Source organism: Lactuca sativa, chromosome 1 (genome assembly GCF_002870075.4).
Source record: "Lactuca sativa cultivar Salinas chromosome 1, Lsat_Salinas_v11, whole genome shotgun sequence".
NCBI classification, from domain to species: domain Eukaryota; kingdom Viridiplantae; phylum Streptophyta; class Magnoliopsida; order Asterales; family Asteraceae; genus Lactuca; species Lactuca sativa.
Genome location: NC_056623.2, coordinates 187,493,685 through 187,516,499, shown reverse-complemented (window position 1 = coordinate 187,516,499; position 22,815 = coordinate 187,493,685). Strand labels below are relative to the sequence as shown.

At 30.7% G+C, this 22,815-nt stretch overlaps 1 protein-coding gene across 1 annotated transcript; it reads left to right on the top strand.

Annotated features, from left to right (window-relative positions):
- Positions 1-21,860: 21,860 nt before the first annotated feature.
- Positions 21,861-22,313, top strand: LOC111891184 (uncharacterized). The gene has a single exon (XM_023887261.1). It carries the CDS (start codon positions 21,861-21,863, stop codon positions 22,311-22,313), a length of 453 nt encoding a protein of 150 aa, XP_023743029.1.
- The last annotated feature ends 502 nt before the right edge of the window (positions 22,314-22,815 follow it).

Below are 22,815 nucleotides of genomic sequence, written 5' to 3'. Positions count from 1 at the left end.
TACAAAAATCTTGTGGAGGTTTACAAACAAGCATTAAAATGAAGATGCCAACAATTTGAAGACCGAAAAAATATAAAGTAGTGTAAATATGTTAATGATTCTTTGCCACATTGTAGAACTTCATGGAAACCAAGAAACAAAGGTGTCTACTATGTTGTATCACTTCCATTCTTGCTTGTAAGTAAAATTTAAATTAAATTGCACTGGACATCATCAAAGTGATTAAAATAAATAACATTTTAATTTGTTACCAAATCATTCACAACTTCTCTATCCACATTCAACTGATTGTTAAAACTAATACGTCAACCGAAAAATAAGACTAATATGCTACTAGAATTATGCAAAAATTAAATCAAGGCAAAAAATTGAAAAAGGTCAAGGTCAGTTAGGATTAATCACATTGGTTGAAGATGTTAATTTGATACAATACAAAGATGAAGAAGATGTTGACTTAATTTAAGAAAAAGGAAAAGGAAAACAAGTTGAAAAAGATCCAGATACAGAAGAAAATGATGACATTGGTGCAGAGGTAATAATGGAACTTACTCTATTAAGCTGTGAACTGCATGTTAAGTTGTGAACTGATTTTTATAAAAATGTACCTATAAACTAACAATAACTTAATAGTTATTGCATAATTATTGTATTTTGATAGAAAGTGAGTTAAAAACCATTTAGTAGTGTAGAAACAGAATTCAAAAAACACTGGAACATGCAATTTAAAAATATCCAGAGGATAGAGCACTATATGGAAGGTTTGAAAGGTTTGTGCACATTGAAAAAAGTGTTTAACAAAGACATTGGCGAATCAACAAGAACAAGAGAAAAAGAAGCTAAAAATGACACAGGTGAAAAACAGTTTGAACATGACTTAGAAACAGGAAAAGGTGAAGAAGAAGGTACAACAGAAAGATCATACGACAATTTAAACTTTGAACATAAAATGCCAAACACACCAAATATGGAGGTTGGGAAAAAAGTTCATCTTACAAATGAATCTCAAGCAATATGTAATACCAGAAACAAAAATATCACTTAACAACAAACTTAAAATTTCAATTAAAATGACCATTATGAAATACATCTGACAGGAACAACAAAACACAAAGAAGAAAAAGGAAATGAAAAAAAAGATAATTGAAGAGAAGAATGATCAAGGAAAAGGAAAAGAACAAAAAGTTTAGAAAAGATCAAAGAGGACAACCATTAAAACAAAGCCTTACCAATCACCTTACATGAGGCGAACTGTTGAAGTGAGAATAAAGTTAGAAACTCTTAAGACAAGGATTTCAAAATCCATATTTTTCACTACAAAAGGATCACAAGTAAGTGTATGATTTGAATAAAAATAATATTTTTAAAAAAACCTAATTAAATTTAATTGTATTAAGTTGTGAATGAAAATATAAATATGAACAAAATTAAAATAAAAACAATTATTTTTAACTATTTTTATTTTCTTTTTGATAAAAACAAACAACAATATCAACATTCACAACTTAATGTTAACAAATTAATACAATTAAATTTAATAATTTTCTATTAAACAAAAAGGGAAATAATATTTGAAACAAAGCATGAGCATAAAGGGGAAATGATATTTTTTGAAACATTAATACCAAGTGCATGGATCCACCCAAAAGTAATCGACTGTTGGTCGATGTTATTGAATGATGAAGAGAAACGTAAAGAAAATACCACATCATTATGCTTCTACTTCCCAACATGAATGGTGGTAAGAAATATTTTAAAATATAAGTATAGAATTTTAGTATTAATATTAAATAAATAAAGATAATTTAATAAAATAACATTTTGATTTATTCCTAGAGCAAATGAAGTTTGAAGAAAAAACTGAATGAAGTGATGAAGAGCTACCCACATCTGAAGGATTTTAAAAAAGTTGTAATTGTAAGAAAAAACAATTTATTCCTTTTTATAATTATTATATTGTATATATACAAATATTTATATTGAAGTATTAACAATTTCAACTACATTATTAATGCATATATTCTTCCCAATACCGCACAAAAAGCACTACTACACCATTTGTTTCAATTTGCAGAAATGTAGTGTACATCTGATTGACAATGAAAAAACCATGAAAGATATTGTGCATACTTATGGAATGTTGCCATATTATTTGGTGAATATTGATTAATAACTTATCAAAAAACTCAAAAGTTTTTTTTTATTAACGCTTAAACTGTGAAATTTATATTTTATGATCCTTACAGATGAATTTTTTAAATACAATATAATTTGATGATATCATACTTGATTGATAAAAAAAACACCCAAAACAGACTACTTACTAAAGAAGGAAGTTGTGATTTTTAAACTCAAGTGGCGGACAGAATACGACATGAACGAAAGTGGAGTTATGTTGATGATACATATGGAAACTTTCAAGGGACAATGGCCAAATAACTAGGATTTTTAGATTGAAAAAGATCAAAAGCAACAGAAAACACAATTGACAAAGGTTCGATCAAAATATGTTACAAAGATCTTGGTGAATGATATCAATATCCACAATAACATGATAAAAGAAGGTCTTGAGTTTGAAAAACTGACAACAGAAGAACAAAAACAACTTGTGATTCATGGAATGCACAACTATGAGGAAAGGTTTCAGCTGATTGATGAAGATAAAAAATAAATATCTACTATTTTTAGCTTTATTAATGCTTTGGTCCTGTTGAAGACTTCTATCTGGTTGAATAAATATGGTGTTTATGATGTTTTTATTTTGGATAATGTTTGCACATACATGGTGAACATGTTGGAATGATATATTTTCTTAGATAAATATGAATTTCTAGTTAATTGTTGATGTTGATATAAAATTTATTAAGAAAATGAATGTTAATCACAACTTTCACAACTGTGAATGTTTAAATTAAAACAAAATAACTAAAGTATTAAGTCGTGAATAGAATTTTGGAAACAATTTAAAAAAAAAAGATAAAATTTTAACATCACCATGATTTATTTCAATAACATTTGAATGCACTTAATATATATAAGACAACAGTATGCAATAAAATAAAAATTAAGAATCTTAACTACTATTTTAACTACAATAATATAGATGATATATAATTTTTTTAATAATATAATTAATTTGTGAATAACATACATAAATTTTTTAGAAACATAATTAAAAAAAATGATAGTTTTGAAAACCAATATATTGATATAATTTCAATAATCATAGATATTAATGATATCAAACTTAATAATGATTATCATGTAAAATTCATTATATATAAAAAAATTAAACCGTGAATACAAAACAATACTACTGACATCAAAAAGAGAAAAAATCTTATATATATATATATATATATATATATATATATATATATATATATATATATATATATATATATATATATATATATAAAGTATTATTAAGTAAAAGCTAAAAGATAAAAATCTTCAAAATTTATCAAATACATCCTGCATCCTTATTTTTGTCATTTGTAGAACTTTCTTTTTCTTTTGCTTCTCTTTCCAAACGCTCACATGACCTACTATTATGACCAATAACATATTGTTTGCATCTGGAACAAAACCTTTTTTGTTTAATTGATTTAGTAATGGCTTTTTCTCTAGTTCCTTTCAACCTCTTGTACCACATCCTTTATTATTTATGTCATCTGAAGGGTTTCTAATATCATAAACAGATGGCTTCTTCACTCCAAAGGAAATTCAATAAACTCATAAATATCTTTTCTTTTCAACAATGAATCCGAATAACTTGATGTAGAAGAAACACCATCAACTTTCACCTTTTCTTCTTTAATGAGCTCAAAAAACTCCTTAAGCTTCTCCGCATCTTTACTTAAAATAGAAACACTTTCTTCAACAAAACTCAAAACCTAACGAGAAATAGGATCATATAATGAGGATGATGATGATGAGGCCTCACCACTGGAACACAACTTCATAAGAACCTCATATAGAATTACACTTTTACATCAACACCTAAGAATGTACTTTGAAGGAATCTTGTTTACTTTGGTAAGTCCTAAAAATGAAAAATATATGCATGCATAATATACCATGTTGAAAGAAAAATGAGCAAGAGCATTCAAAACTTGATTCCTTCTTGTCATAAGCAACCTATCCAAAATAAACAAAAACAAAAATATTAAAAATTCACAACTTAAAAATTGAAAAACAAAAATGAAAAAAAAATATAATTTACCTTGAAAAAAAAGTCTTTTCTGGAACAAGAAATTCACGATCACTTTCTGAATCTTCTTCATTAACAGCTTTTGGAGTAGACTCAATAATATCTTTACATTACATCACAAGAAATCTATCATAAAATTCTTCATTCCTAACACTGTGTTACGAACATGAAATTACAGATTTTTCAATTTCTTTCTTAACATTTATGAAAACTTCACTAGTGTAGATATCAGTAGCATGTTCCATATTTTTTAGTGAAATTTTACTTTTAATCTTGAAAATATTGCTAGGATGGTCTAAGAAACACTGATTATGTCTTTGTCTGTCCATAGCTGAGTCAAAAGAAGTGAAGAACTTAACCAATGAATTACCCTAGTGAGATATTTTGTTGAATGCATAATTCATGCTCTCTAACCTAGTAGTGGTCCTCATTAAACCAGACAATGACATGTCTCTTAGATATGCTAGAATCCAACTTTCTCTCACATCAAACATTTTCAGAAACCATGTAATCTCTTGGATCTTATAATCTTCAATAAAACTTCTCCATCTAATATCAAACTCAGAAGCATCTATCATAGAATTCCAAATTAGCTTATTGAAATGTTTCTTGAATTTCATATCATTAGAAAGTTCAACACATAATACATACAAAAAAACATATATAAGATAATAAACTATAAAGAGATAATATAAGTATTAAAATAGTAATAACATATACAATAAAATTCATATAAAATGATATTATTCATAACTTAAAAACATAATAACAGGCGAGTATAAAAAATGAAATTTTAAAAATACAAATATAAAAAAAATTCACAACTTAATAAACATATAATAATTAACATAATGAAAAATGAACTAAAACTAATATAATTTAAGAATATTCACATCATAAACAAAAAAAACATAAAAATTCACAACTTAACAAAGACAAAGAACATGAAAAAAAATATAACAACAAAAATACAATGATGATATATAAACAATAAATCGTCTAAAAATTAAAAATATATACCTTAGAAGGTAACTTCGGGTTATATGCCACATACATAACCGATGACGTGAATCATGAAAGATTCTCTCAATTGCAATTTTCATTGCCGCATCTTCATCAGTGAGAACAACAGTTGGCTGTCTACCAAAAGTCTTCAAAAAAGTTTTAAAGAGCCATAAATAAGATTCTGTAATTTCACTGCTCAAAAGACCAATTACAAAAGTGACACTCTTTCTATGGTTACTGATTCATGTGAAGGGAACAAATACCATACTATACCTACAAAATAAGTATAAAATAAAAGTTAATAAAAAAACAACAAAAGAAAATAATATAAGAAAACAAAATATAAAAAAATTACTTGTTCATGTGAAACGTAGCATCAAAGGAAACAACATCACAAAATTCTCTATATTTCACCTTTGGAGCTTCATTAGCCCAAAAAAGTGAAACCAATTTTCCCTTATCACATATAAACTCAAATGTATGACTTTGATCCTCTTTCATTTTATTTAAATACTTATCAACTACTATCTGTGCATCATCCTTTCCAACAAAACAATTCACTTTTCTAGATTGATTCTTGTAGTCAACAACATACCCCTAACATTGTTTGTGCCTCTTAATTAGGGGTGAGGATAGGCGGGTACCCGCCATATTTGACTGGAACTGGAACCGGAACCGGAACCGGCGGTTCCTAGAAAGTTGGAACCGGAACCGGAACCGGTGATACCGGTTCCTAAAATATTGGAACCGGAACCGGCAGGTAGCGGTTCCAAAACGAGTACTCGGTTCGTTAGTTTTTTTAGACTTTTAATATCTTAAAAAACCTATATATTTTGCATACTTACAAAAAAATAGTTATCAATAAAATCAAACAAGTCATTCATTAAGCATCAAGAAGTAAGAATCGAACGATAACTGTAGCATAACTCTAGAAAGCATGCGTGACACATTTAGATAGAAAATTAATCATGCAGACGTACTAACATTTTTTGTGTGCAGACATCAATTTGATGTTAAATTTGAAACGAATTAATTTACATCACAGTAACAACTACACAATAACAAATCAAAGTACTCAGTAAGTCTTTCATAACTGTGTAAGTCGTTTAAATTACTATATATATATATATATATATATATATATATATATATATATATATATATATATATATATATATATATATATATCGACGGTTACCCAACAGGTAGCGGTTCCAAAAAACAAAGAACCGGAACCAGAACCGCATAAGGCAGTTCCAAAACTTTGGGAACCGGAACCGGAACCGGAACCACCTAAAGCGGTTCGAGTTCCAGAACCGGCGATTCCATGGCAGTTCGATTCCTAAAGTGGATACCCTGTTCCGATGCTCACCTCTACTCTTAATTCTTTCATTATTCTGTGTGCTTTCATTGGACCAATCTTTACCCTTCCTATCTTCTCAATGAATTCTTGTCCAATTGTGTGTTAGACCTTAAAAAATGACTATAATCATCTGTAACCAAATCATGATAATGCCTTTCTTCAAATTTGTATAGCTAAAAAACTTATGAATTTCCTACTCTTCTAAATATCGCAGAAGCTGGACATCCTTTCCTTTTAATATTGGAATTTTTGTGAGCTTTATTTTTTTACGATCAGTCGTGTCTACATAAACACTTTGAGGAAGTCGATCTCTACTGCACAGCGTAGATCGATGAGTAAGAACACATGACTTCTTATTTAACTTTGTAGAACCCTTTGTTACATCAAAAGCAGCTTTAGCAGCATAAGCCTTATACATATTTATTGCATCATCAACACTTATATATTTGCTATACAACTTTGGTTTAACATCATCAACATTCTCAGGAATCCATATTTTAGAAGTTCCGTTAGGAGAGAAAAAATCAGAAGGTATCGGCTGAGCTAATAAGAAAAATAAAACCATATATCAGATTAAAACAAAAATATTATAAATAAATGAACAAAGCAAGTGAAAATTCAAAATACAATTACAAATGGAAAATAAGATTAATACATATATATATATATATATATATATATATATATATATATATATATATATATATATATATTATACATTTACATGTAAAAACAAGTACATAACAAAACAAATTGACATGTTAATACAGTTATAATATCATAGTTATAGTTAAGAAAACGATTTATCATATAAAAATACAAATATTATAAATAAAAACAAAAAAAAAATTGAAAATTCACATTGTAATTAAAAATAAAAAATAAGATTAATAAATAAAAACATTATTTTAAAATTTTACATATAAAAACAACTATATAAAAAAAACAAATTTACATATTAATAACAATTAGAACATCATAGTTACACTTAAAAAACAATTTATCAAATTAAAATACAAATATTATAAATAAAAAACAAAAAAATTGAAAATTCATGGTGTAATTACAAATAAAAAATAAGATCAACAAATAAAAACACTATTTTATACATTAACATGTAAAAACAAATATATAACAAAACAAATTCACATGTTAATAATAGTTACAACATCATAGTTACAGTTAAAAAACCATTTATCAAATTAAATGACAAATATTATAAAAAAAAACATTGAAAATTTACAGTTATTTACAAATAGAAAATAAGATTAACAAAAAAAAAACACTAATGTATACATTTACAAGCAAAAACAACTACATAACAAAACAATCCACATGCTAATAACGGATAAAACATCAATAGTTACAACTCAAAAATAATGAAACTTGCTTTAATAAACAAAAAATAAAAGATAAAAGGTTAAAGTACAAATTAATAACTTACACAAATAACAAACAAAAAAAAATTTAGGAATTTTTTCGTCTAAAATATTTAAAAACGAATTAAAGTTGGAACAGAGGGGGTAAAAGTAACTTAAAGAGGACTAATAAAAAAACGACATACCTGCTGCTGATTCACCATCGATTTCAAAAAAACTCATCAAATTGTGCTTGAAACTGACCTGATTAGATTTCAAAAAAATCATCAGATTCTGTTTGAAACTAACCTAAAGATTGAACATTAAATTGATCTATTCCTGATTCGATTTGAACATTATTTTGAACACGCATTGAATCAGACAGAGAAAACGATGATACTTCACCTTAAAAGCAACTAAAATCAGATTGAACTATCGACGAACATTGATCAATTTTTCCTATCAAATATCCTAATCAACTAGAATCACTTTTAGATAATGATTATATATAAACTAATTCTAAATGAAAATCAAAGAATTTAAAGTAGTTCCATGTCATGTTCCAAAAGGTTTTATCATAAGAGAAAGGCAATGTCTAAAGTAGTTCCATGTCATGTTCCAAAAGAGTCAATTTGCTTTTATTGCCAAGAGAAAGGGCATTGGAGACGAAGCTGCCCCATTTACCTAAGAGATCTAAAGAGATAGGAGAGTCGAAACGTATGGCTCTAATATAGGTAAAATCCATTAACTAACTCTTTTAAGCTTCTATTCTAGATTCTTAATACATAATGTGATAAGATTGCAATTGATGTTTTGTAGGATCGAAGAAAAGAAAGGAAGCTTAAGGGAAGAAGTGAGCAGAATCTAACCGTGAAGGAATGGATTTCGATCGCATTTCTCGAAGATTAGATTCTTGAGCTACTACTTAGAGTTAGAATTAGATTGCTAAGAAAGATGTATTAGCATAGTTTTTCAATGAATTGCATTGTAAGGACAAAATTTTTCCGCAATAAAATAAATTTTGATTTTATATTATTTATTTATCCTTGCAATGGCGTATATGAAAAATTGATGTTTGCATGTTTCTATTATTAGCAATAATGGATTTGGTTCTTATTATGTTATTTATAGAAAGTCGAGAATTTACCAAATAGGGAGAGTTTCTCATCGCCCAAGTTACAATTGGACAGAAACTTGGAATCACGCAACTTGGTTGCATGATGAATGAGAAATTTCATATTTGGGAATTAGACTAATTGACAAAGTGTCAAGTGAAGGACTAGGAGATCGAGCACACAAAGTTGCGTGTTGGTCAAAGTCCACCATAAGAGTAACAAAGATATTCGTCATGATTTACTAAAGGTTTAGTAAATGTGATTATACTTACAAGATTAAGTGTAATTCGGAATTGATTAAAAAGGTTTAAATCAATAGCAAAACGAATAAGAAGAATCAAGTAGGCAGAAAGATAAAAGTTTCTCCATTCTAAGAAGAAGGGAGAGTACCTTTTATGCTTTATGATAGGTCTTAATGATTAAGAACCATATCTCAATTGATCCTCTAAGTGAGTCTTAGTACAATTGTATGTCTAAGAAGAGGAATCAAGAATTGAAGAAATGGTTAAGTCAAAAAGTCAATCATACTTCGTTCCAAAACAAGTCTCAGAGTTAAGATTGTGACATTGAGTGATAAGTATAAAGAAGGTTTATAACATTCATTAAATGTGGAAAGTTGTGATGTCTTGGATAAGACAAAGACCAACTAGGACCAATTTATGAAGTGTTTTGATAAAAACTACACTAACTCTTGAATATTTGTTTGTCAAGAAATGGTTATTGACAAGAAAATCTTATATGTCAGGGAGTCAGTGGGAGTCTTAATGGTCTTGAAAGGTTTCAAGAACAAATCAAATAAACCTTATCGATCATCACTAGCACACGAGTTGAGGTTTACAACCTATCGTGATGACATTATTTTGTTTCTGTGCCAATCCAATCGAGTTAATTATGCATGTGAGTTTTATGAGTTCTCATTTTGAACGCATAAAAGGCAAAACACCTTAATCAATGAAAGGTACATTGATAGGAAAGGGTGAGCTGCTTAACTACTTGGAAGACATGGTGGGCAGCTGTGCTACCATAAGGCAATTATGGTTACGTTATCCCTTTCCATGATTTGAATTGTGAGGTTTGGCAATTAGTCTTAAATGTTTAGACACACATATGAACTATCTATGGCAAAGGTGTATAAATTCAAGAAGCCTTGATAAAAGATTATCAAAGCATTAAGTATTAGAAACATGAACTTAAGAAATTCAATAAGCATTGTTTTTCTGAAAGTTAAGTTGTTTCTGAATACATGTCAAAGCTAGTGGGAGCATAAGTGTTATGTTTTATAATAATCATCATGATAGTGGGAGCATAAATGTTATGATTGTATGATTATTATGGAAAGTATTGCAAGTTGGCAATATTAATTATAGAAAACAAGAGTTATACCTTGCAAAGTCGTAAGGGTTGTAAAGTTGTTTTGCTATAATTAAGGGAGAGAATATTATGCTTCATTTCAAATCTAAAGGCTTAGGTTGTGGAATGTTAATAAACTTTATTCAAAGGTACATAGTGTGCTCTTAAAATTTCGATTATGATTACGGCATTCCTCTTCACAATTTGAATTTTGAGAACATAGCAAATAAAACATTATGCGTCGTGTCCCATACGCTTCGGGTATAGGATCGATTGCAAATGCTTTAATGTTTGACCATTCTAAAATTTTCCAAATGTCGAGCGCATTTAGAGGGAAAGGGACTAGAATTGGTTTTGACTAAAATAATTAAACAACTATCAAAGGACAATCCAAAGTTCGACGAGGATTGGTCGCTTGTGAGTAGTTGGAAGTATAGTATTGGAAAATATGGAAATGTTTCCATATTGGATGGACCATATCGACATTATTATGAATAGATAAGATTCTATTAAGAATGAGTTGTCATATGGAAAAGATGGAAGCGTGTCCATATTGGGAATTGAATATTGAAAAATCTATGTCTAAGATTAGAAACTTTTATGCAAAAGGATGTTCAAAGGAAAGTACTTTGAGTGAGAGACATCGTATCTAAGGAATTGTCTTGTAACAATCTCCGATAGAGGACTTTGTAATATCATTGGCAATAGTCTTTGTGACTTTGGTTCAGTGACATTACGAAAGGATCGTTGCATAAAATGTTAGAATCTAGCATACTCTATAAATGGCAAGAATTTGATATTCTTAAACTTATGGAAAAGGATTAGGAGTTGTGAAATGAGAATGATTGGAAATCTGTTCAATATGATCTATTTCACAAAGTAAGAACCATAGGTAAACATTGTGTGCATGCTAGGAGCATGGGACAAGTGTTGTAATTCAAGTAAGAAGTTGATTACCCGAAACGACAAATAATGAGTAATCAATATGGTGATAAATAAAAGGCGTTTTATTTATACTCAAAGGTTTGAGGCCATATGGGATTAGTATTATTCTTGTGTTTCACATTTGCATGTTTTGACTTCCAGAATAATTGAATTTATTAAGAATAATCGAATTATTCGAACGGGCCACAGTCGTTCATATGTTGGAAGTAGATATGAATAAAGACTATCGTGAATTGGTGTGTGGATTGTCTAAAAGAGTATTAGACATAAGCAAATGTTTGCTGCAACATTCATGAGTGCTTATGAATATGATTTGAGCATTGGATTAAACCCACGCTCACTTGGATCACTCCATGAATTGTATCACGAGTGATTAGTGAGACGATAACATCTTATATTCTTGAAACCGAGATGTGTGAGTTGTATCTTGCAAATCTGTTGCACATTGATAATATGTAAACGCACTAGTAACTTGGTGTTATAAAACATATTGTTGTGTGTGATTCGGTGCGTGAGTGCAAGCAAGCATTGTATCAAAGTTTATCCATTCCTTTTATTCAAAGTAGGATAAAAGCAATATCTTTGGGCCCCTCGATGATTTAGTGATGACAAATGTAAATGCTCGGTCGGGCTAGGGCTAACTTGATTTGTTCAGTTAGTCAGTCATCATAAATCGGAATCGAGATATAGTACAAAGAGAATGATTTGACATCATATCTCATATGATATCAAGAATGGAGGAATATATGATCCCTTATCTTAAGGACATGCGTATCTGATAGGATCAGAGTTGACAGCGGCTTTTGAAAGCTACGATTGCAGATCAGGATCTGAAGTCATACGCATAATAGTTATTAGACTTATCCAAGTGGGAGACTGTTGGATTAGTGTCTAAGTCCATAACTATTTTGGTATGTACTTGACCCGATGGTTCATGGTCCTTTTGGGTTGCCTTCACCAAAGCAACTTGATTGGAGAAATAAATTAAGAGAGAGGTTATTATGATTTATTAATATGTTATAAGAATAATATATTAAAGGAGAAATCATATTTGTTTAATTAATATTGGTCAATAATTAATTAAGAATTAATTTTGTGATCAAGTGTAATTAATAAACTAGAGGGGTTGAATTGTAATTATGTGATAATTACAAAATAAGGTAAGGATTATCTTATTAATAGGTTGGACGAATTTAAGGTGATAAGGCCTTAGAATTCTACTAGGATAAGGGTTTCAAGACTTATCTTATGGTTACTTGGTGGGCAAGAAACTAGATAAGGATAAGGACTAAAACCCTAATCTCTACACCTATATAAAGACCCCCAAGGCTCATGAATTCGTCCATCCCTTCCCAAGAGGTCCTAGAGACGAATTCTTATACCTCTCCTCTCTCCTTATACCTTCTCCATTTGCTCTTGGTGTTTGTAAGCCATTAGAGGAGTGACACTTGTGACTCTAAGCCTTCCAAAGTCAATTCAAGGAGGAATTGGGATTGTTATTGCTACATAACAATCAAGGTAATATCTTAAACCTAATTATATGTTAATATCGATTTCCATATGCTAGAATTAGGGTTTATAGTCTTGGATAACTTGCATATACAATAGAGAAACCTAGATCCAAGCATTAGGGTTTGTATGAGCACATAGGATGTCTTATGTCCAAAACCCATCATAAACATCCCTAAATCCAAAAATTAAACCCCACTATTTAAAAATCACTTTTGATTTTTTTCCCAACTTATATACATTGTATAACAGCTTTATAAAAAGATTTACATTTTTTCTTAATAGTTTACTATTTCCCATGAATTTGTGAGGATTCAAGTGGTTAAATATGGGAAAAATACCTATACATATCTAGAATCCACGGAACATATTCGGGAAGTTTTTGACTGCAATTGGAACATAAATAAAAAGTTTTGTGATTTTTATTTACTATTTGCTATTTAGTTAGAATTTTTGGTGTAAAACACTATTAAATTACAAAATCCAGGTTTTATTGATGAAAAGTGGCATTTAACAATTTTCCCAATATAGGGATACAGTGAAATAGTTACACAAAAATTCTAAGAATTTCCCATGATTATTTAATATTTTTCCATGATTTTGTGAATAATCAAGGAATTAAAATGGCGAAAAATAGTTAGACAAATAAAAAATTCAAGAAAAATTATCTTAAGACCTTTGACTTTAGTTAAATTTGAAATATAAAGTTTGTGAAATTTTATAACTGATTTGGTTTAGTTTTGAATATTTAATAATTTGAAACACCTTCTAAAATGTTACAGTTACACGTCAATTGTTATTGCCAAAAATGGGATTTTTCACTTAAATTTGTTATTAATGAAATTGATCAATGGAAATATGAATTTATGGAAAAAATGTTGTTTCATGTATTATAATCAATGTTTTGGTAAAAGCTTCCATAGTTGAATGTGTATTTCAAACAATGACACAAAATTGGATTTGTCACTTGCAAATTAACAAGTCAATTGGTATATTGACATCTAAATTTTTCAAGAAAAACATTGTAACTTATTCAAAACCAAACTTTTGACACATTATTGGCATAATTCTTTTATATAAGATGAGTATACTAGTATTAGATTTCGATTAGAGACATACTAGTGTATAGCATTATTGTAGGACATTGGTAGTAGGTAATGTGGAACTTAATTCAAGGCATCATTAGCATCATCGCGAAATAAGTGGTGAGTATTCACAACCCCTATTTTCAGTTTTTATGTTTTGGGGTGGAAATGAATGTCGTTTATTCAGTTATGTTTGTTATACTCATTTTAAATTGTATCAAATGTGATTTTCTATGTATGTGTTTGTAATCGTTGATTCATGATGCCTGTATTGTGGTAAAGTCCCTGGAATCATTTCACACAACTCATTAACTCTTTTGAGCCAGTGGTCATTATGGATAACACTATTAGGAGGTAGGCAACTCCTCACTCATGCGGTTCGTGGAGTGCATTTTACCATATTTTCCCTCATGTTAGTGATAGACATAGTATTCAAGAGGGCACCCCCTTGGTCATTAGGTTTAGGTTATCAAATCATGGGTTGATCACTTTGCACATACAAACTTTGTTTCTCATGTTAACATCGAACTTTATTTCTCATGATAATGGTGAACTTTATTTCTCATGATAAAAGAAAACCTTGTTTCTCATGTTAGCATCAAACTTTATTTCTTATGATAACAACAAACTTTATTTCTGATGATAACAACGAACTTGTTTCTCATTATAGCAACAAACTTGTTTACTCACTATGCCAATGAACTTTTATTATTGGAAGCATTATTACTCATTTTAGCAACGAATTTCCATTTATGGAAACTTCTATCAATATTATGATTTTATGATTTAAAACTATGTTATGTTATAAACCTGTGAACTCACCAGCTATTTCGGCAGTTGACAGCTCATTTTACATGCTTTTTCAAGAATCATCTAGTAAGAGGCACCTAGAGACACATCACTTCTAGGAGCATTCACATGTGTTTTTTTAAATACACTGTAATTTCTTTTAAAAGTTGTTCAAGCTCATTTACCATATTTTCCCTCATGTTAGTGATAGACATAGTATTCAAGAGGGCACCCCCTTGGTCATTAGGTTTAGGTTATCAAATCATGGGTTGATCACTTTGCACATACAAACTTTGTTTCTCATGTTAACATCGAACTTTATTTCTCATGATAATGGTGAACTTTATTTCTCATGATAAAAGAAAACCTTGTTTCTCATGTTAGCATCAAACTTTATTTCTTATGATAACAACAAACTTTATTTCTGATGATAACAACGAACTTGTTTCTCATTATAGCAACAAACTTGTTTACTCACTATGCCAATGAACTTTTATTATTGGAAGCATTATTACTCATTTTAGCAACGAATTTCCATTTATGGAAACTTCTATCAATATTATGATTTTATGATTTAAAACTATGTTATGTTATAAACCTGTGAACTCACCAGCTATTTCGGCAGTTGACAGCTCATTTTACATGCTTTTTCAAGAATCATCTAGTAAGAGGCACCTAGAGACACATCACTTCTAGGAGCATTCACATGTGTTTTTTTTAAATACACTGTAATTTCTTTTAAAAGTTGTTCAAGCTCATTGTAAATTGTAATGCTTTTTAATACAATGGTTGGTGTTGTCTTTATACTTTTGCTATGAGACCCTTTTTAATGTCGTGTCCCGTGTTTCCGCTTTAGCGGGGTGTGACAGAAATGCCATCATGATGATAGCTTAAAAAATGAGTTTTCATCATTACTTTGAGTAATTCCTTTGAAATATATTAAAGATATCACAATAAATTCAAGTTCTAGTCATGTTTCTAGAGATAAAAAGATTTAAAATCATCAGAATACATACATGCATTTATTAACCAAAATCGATATTTTTTTCTTCATAATACTATGAGTTAAATTTCAAACCCAAAGTGGTCCCACTGGAAATCATTAAGATTTCGTTTTTTAACAGTTTTTACAAAACTCTTGCTCCAACAACTCTTTTCTTGGGAGTACTAGTTTTATGTTGCATGTTAAAGAGAGTAAATCATCGGTAAAAATCCTTCAAAACTTATTTTGAACTCCTAGCATCATAAAAGTAGTTAGAAAATGTTATAATCTATTGAGCCAATTTTTTAAAAAGACAAAACGATATGAGCTTAAAAGTAGTTAGAAAATGTTATAAAAATTCTCAAAGTGACATCAACATTTTTACCAAAATCATAAGAACCAATTTTGTCTCTATAATCTATTGAGCCTTTAGACATGTTTTCGACATCCAAAATGAGAACACGTTTATTCACAATTATTAATTTATATGAAGATGTATTTTGGAAATTTTCAGCTCCAAACATATTTTCTTTATTTTTATACAAAAATAAAAAAAAATAGAGTGTTAAAGCATATAAAATACTTACACTAGTCATCAAACTCTAGGAAAATTCTTGGATGACTTATACTGTAAATCAACATCTTCCATAAAGTTTGAGAAAATTTTATTACAATTGACCTCTATTTTTGATTTTATTGTTATTAAACACAAATAAATAACAAAATCGGATTCTATGTTTTAAAAATCACATTTATTATTTTTTGAAGCTTCTATATATTATATAAGCCTCACAGAAAAATTTGGAGAATTTTCCACAATTTTTGCTATTTTTACCAAGATTTAATGTATATTAAAAGGATTAAATGAGAGATAACTACTTAAACTTATCAAAAAATCATAAAAATATACCATAAAATAGTTTACTACATTATAATCATAAATAAAAATTTTGAGGATATATTATAACTGTTTACAATTTGTTTCTGTTTTCTAGGAATTAAACACACATACATGTTAAAAATTGGGCTTTATTGTTCAAATATGACTTTCAATATTTTTCCCAAATAATGGATACTGTAAGACAGTTACAAAAACATTCTAAGAATTTTTCATGATCATTTACTATATTCCTTGTTTTTATAGTTATTCAAGGAACTAAATGGTGAGAAATACTTTGGCATATTAAAAACTCTCGAAAATTTATTTGGAGGTCTTATATTAAAACTAGAAATGAACTACAAAGTTTGGGAAATTTTATAACTAAATTGGTTTAGTTTTTGAATATTTAATCCTTGGAACGCCTCTTAAAATGTTCAATTTTAACATTTCAATAATAATTTCTAGTTGAATTTTTTATATAACAAATTGATTCATAGAAATCTAAATTTCACAGAAAAATGTTTGTAACTTATCAATATCAAAATTTTGACATATTATTGGCATAATTCTATTGTATTAGATAAAGTATACTAGTATTAGATTATGATTAGAGACACACCAGTGTATACCATTATTGTAGAATAGTAGTAGTGGCACGACCAAAATTTAGTTAAAGGCATCATTAGCATCGTCACAAAATAAGCTGTGAGTATTCACGCCTCCTCTATTTTCGGGTTATAAATGTTTTGGGGTTGAAAAACATGTCAATAATTCAGTTATGTTCGTGGTATTTATTTTAAATTGTATCAAATGGGATTTTCTATGTATGTGTTGTAATTGATGATTCATGAGGCATGTATCGCAGTAAAGTCCCTGGATCCATTTTACACAACTCATTAACTTTCTTGAGCCCATGATCATTATGGATAGCACTATTAGGAGGTAGACAAATCTTCGTTCGCCCATTTCGCGGAGTGTATTTTACCATTTCTATCTATGTGAGCGATACACGCAGATCTCAATAGGTCACCCCTCGGTCATTAGGCTTGAGTTGTGAGCTCATGATTTGATCATTATGCACATACAAACTTTGAATCTCATTTTTGTAACGAACTTTATTTCTCATGTTAGCAACGTACTTTCAATTATGGAAGCTTTTATCAAAACTTTGATTATGATTCATGAAACTACTATTTTTGTAAACCTCTGAACTCACCAACTATTTTTGTAGTTGACACTCGTTTTACATGCTTTTTCAGGAATCATCTATTAAGAGGCACCTAGAGAATCTTGAATTGTGTGCCTCATCCATTAAAACCTGATGCGCACCACCCAAATACGGAACCCACACCCTCCAATAAAGGGTTAATAAAACTCGGCTATCAAAATTAAAGGAAGCCACCTGACCCACTATGCACTCACTCTTCCAGTACTCTTCCTTCATTTCCTCAACCTGAGCCACTCCAATCTACTCTAAGAGTGGGGTAATCACTATCATCCTTAAGCAGATATCCCTGATCAGAGCCGCGACCGCCTTGCGGCTGATAGCAGTAATGCCTGCATATGCAGGCTAGTCAATTTAATGACAATAAGCGTTAAGAATAACTTTTGATAGAAGATTATTTAGAATAAATAATCTTAACCAAGCTAAAGTATATCTCACAAGGATTCCATACATATAAAGAACGTTGAAATCTGACTTATAACGAAGAATTTATGACCCGTCGAAGTTTTTACGGCTGAATCGGCACGACACCGTGTAACGTAAAAAGTGAATTTTTAATAAATTACTTTTTAGCCTTAGGGATCTAAAAAAAGTCATAGTATATGTTAAACCGAGAACATACATAAAAAGATCGTCAAAATCTGACTTTGTATGAGGAAGTTATAATTTTTCTAAGATTTAGCATATCAATGCACAACCAAGAAATCAAATTTTAGATCGATCGATTTTTATCTAAAAAAACCTATACAAGATTGAAGATCTCGTTAATAAGAACTCAACGATATAAATACAAACGAAAATGGACGTCGGATGACAAAGTTATGAGTTTTTAACTGACTTTACCTCTCTAAGTTTGTTAAAATATAACTTCAAAAATAAATTCAAAATTAGCCGACGGAGCCTAAATGAAAATTGTAAACCAGGTTGCTACCTACGCGTGGATATAAAGAATGTAAAAAATGAAGCTCGTATGCAAAAGTTATGGAATTTAGAAGTTCCTTAAAATATGGATGGATGTGAGGCTGACACATGGCATAATCTGGACCTTCGCTTTCCCTCCACGGCTTCGCATGCACAGATGACACATGGCCCTCGTACGCACAACTTATTCTATGGTTATGCCCAATGTACCCGAAGCTCCCAGCCTATAAATAGATGCAAGGTTTTTCATTTCTCTTCACACCTTTCCTATTCTTTCTCTCTCAACCATCCTTCTTAACCCCTCCCATTCCCTAGCACTTCCTAAGTGTTAGAGGCGAGTCCAGGAGTGCTAGAAGGATCCGAGAAGAAGAGCTTTCGGCTTAGAATTTCTGCCCATGTAGAGCCCGGTTCTTCGCTAAACTCCATTGTAAGTGAGTTATGTTTACCCTAATTTAAGTATAACTTATGTTTAAGTTTATTATCGTTATTATGAACCTATAAAGAATATATGTGCTAAGTATAAATTATTAAAAGTGTTATTATAATACCCTTTAACTGTCCGCTGTACTGGGAATCTGGGTTGAAGGGCCGCACAGGGTTTTTGGATTTCAAAACAGCTTAAATGCCAAAATGGTCCTGCCATCTGGTGTTTCATGTATGGCTCCTGGTTGTACATAGTAGTTGAAAAGTATTGTTTAACACTTTTAAAACAATATCACTCATAGAACTTGAGTTAATTAGTCACAATAAATATTAGACTAAAACTTAGCGATAATAATGCTATGTTTCGTCAAAGGAAAAGACGATTGTTAGAAGCGAAGCGCTGCCCAAATTTCGAGTCATCACTTTAACAAGTGAGTGCATTGTTACTTTCATCTTATATATATATATATATATATATATATATATATATATATATATATATGAAGTATTTAATACAAATAACGTGCTATGTGTGAACACTATCTGTGTTCTTGATATTTATGATGGATGAACAAAACATACACATTTTACTTGATTTAAATTGTATACATATTTTATACCTATAATTATGATGGGTAAAGATGGGTAGATGAAAGATGAGATGAGAGATGAAAGATGCTATAGTTGATGAGAAGCCTTGACCATAGCGATGGCCCAGTCATCTATCGATGTATATATGACAACCACAGACTATTCTAGATAGTTAAGTGGAATGGTAGCAGGATCGCAACCTATAGGTGTTGTGAATGATATGTTCACCAGATGTAGTCTAAAAAAATTGGCATCTGTGGACTTAGTGCCTCATAAATGAACATTGGATGCTATGGACTTGGTGCATTTCAAATAAACGTTTGCAGCTAAGGATTTAGTGCCTTATAGAAGAACTTTGGCAACTGTAGACTTAGTGCCTAACAGATAACATCGAAAACTATAGACTTAATGTCTATTGAATAGATCCTGGTAGCGATGGACTTTGTGCCTATTCCTTAGGACAATCCTTAGGAATGAATGAACGAATGTCAGATGATTCTTAGGGTAGATCCTTAAGAATAAAGAAGATAATAGGGATAGGAAGTTGGGTTCATTGTTTGATGATTAAACATAATAATTATATTATTGTGGGTTGAAAACCCTATGTACTCACCAGGTTTCCCAACCTGCCACACTCATTTTATTTGTATCACAGGTACCGATACGTAGCTACATTACACTGAGAGATTAAAGGAGATGTAAATCATTAGTGTTAATGAATGTAAGATCTATTTATGCTTATGTTTATGTATTGACGATGACATCCCAATGTTTTAATATAAATAAAATATATTTCTTCGAAAATGCTTTGATAATATCTTTATCATGTTTTCTGCGAACAAATTCTGCAGTATTATCCTTTATAATGGATACTCTGATTTTTAAATAAGCATAAATAAAATCTTTTTACATGACCGCGAATTTGGGGATGTTACAGTTGGTATCAGAGCATTAGTTAAAGTGAACTAGGAATTTGTTGGAAATTTATAGACTTAAACTTAGAATGGTAAGCGATGATCGTGAGGTGTGTGTCTAATATATTTGAGGTAGTACCCCTGAATAGACACAAGCACAAGCTTATTTAAGGAAGATGCCTAAATTTATTTTATGTGCTAAATGATTTGTGATCCTTTATGATGCTATTGTTTGATCGGATGTATGGTCTGTTGCCGACCGGATCGGGAAACTTTATTTGTTCAGATTTCTAAACGTTTAATTAAAGTATTAGAACTGGCATGTAACTTTTCGAAATGATAAGGAGATTTATACATCTATCGTAAATAAAGCTTTACCTATCCAAATTCTTGTCACTACACACCGAACGTCTAATTTTGTGTATAGATCGACATGGTGTGAACTCGAAGCAGATTCAGAAACGCTAATGAAAATGCTAATGCTAATTAGCGGTCTATGATTAAGTGTGCACCAGAGGTAGCAACTACACCCGAGCCAATCACGATGGCAGGTTTCCAAGAAATGATTCGGGCTATGATGGTCGAACAAAGGTAGGAGATGAGGAAAACGTTGCTTAATAGGGATGAACCTACTGTACCCATTATACAACCTGAACTGAACATTGAACAGTCAGATAGTCAGACTGTCGGTCAAGCTGAGCCACGAGTGGTTATAAGAAACCAACACAATGGAGAAAATGATGGACGTTGATGTAAGTACAAGGATTTAATAGCTCCCAAACCATTGAGTCTTTCTGGAAGCCCAACGCCGGTGGAAGTCATGTATTGGATCTCCGAGATGTAGAAGATGTTTGAATGTTCCGACAACAACAACAAACAGAAGACCGCTTTCGCGGTTACACTGTTGAAGACTGGGGTATTAATCTGGTGGAAGCTACTAGCTTATACCATGCCCAAGGGAGAAGCTAGTAAGATGTCTTGGGAAGACATTTTGGTGCAACTGAAAATGCAGTACTGCTCTGAGCAGGATCTTCTGGAGATCAACGAGTTTCAGAACCTAAAGAATGGAAGGATGAGTGTTAGCGAGTATGCTGCAAGTTTTACGGAGAAGATAAATCTTGTTCCTTACCTAGTTCCAAATGAACTCTCCAAGGTCAACAAGTTTGCCAATGGATTATCAACAGACTTCAGTCCAATGGTTAAACAAGCAACCACCTTGAAAACCGCCACCTGGACAGCTAAAAATGTAGAGACCCAAATAAGAGAAAAGGGTCTAGAGAAAGATAAGGCAGGAGAAAAGAGAAAGCTTGAGGTATCCTCAATATCAGATAAGAAAGGAAGATTCTCAATGTCTAACATGGATGACCTAAAGTATCGAGCCAAGTGGTGTGAAAAATGCAAGAAGATGCATTATGGAAGATGCGACGGAGAAGTGACTTGTTACAAGTGTGGGAGGATCGGTCACTATTCTAGAGATTATACGCTAAATGATAAGGTATGCTATGGATGCAGAGACAAGGGGTATATGTCAAAAGATTTCCTGAAGAAAAACGAAGCTGCAAGGCAAAGTGCGTCGCCGAAGCCAAATGCAAGAGCATTTCAGATGATCCTTGATGAAGTAGGTGACAATGCAAGGGATCAAGAGTAAAGATCTATATATATCCAAGATCTTGATATGAAGTAGTCATATAGATAGTATCATGTGTTGTAGCATATTATAAGAGGCCTAGTGTAGAGTGAACTTGAACATCTATGTAATCGTTTCAAGAAGTAATATAAACCTTAGTTATGTTATTCGATGTGTTAAATGACTATGCTAAATTCTTATATGGTGACTTGGAGAACTGCGAGACAATACTTGGGACGAGTATGAGTAGGTGTGAAAGGTAGTTGAGGCCTATACTACCGGAAGCACAAGACTCACACTTGGATCAGGGAAAGTTACAAGGTTACCAAGGCGCTAGTAATTGATTCTGTTTGTTCATGTTTGTCGTTACCATCGTTTCGTTAATGATTACGAAAATGATTATTCTTCCGACCCTAGTGGTCATATCATATTGAGTCCGACTAGGATATGTATTCTATGTGGTTTAGAGAACCAAGTTCGATGTAGCATTTGAGTTTAGCCAGAAGATTGAAGTGAATCGAAG

Bases quoted from the DNA above. Each gene is read 5' to 3' on its own strand.
- LOC111891184 (XM_023887261.1), top strand. From the start codon at position 21,861: ATGGTTAAACAAGCAACCACCTTGAAAACCGCCACCTGGACAGCTAAA.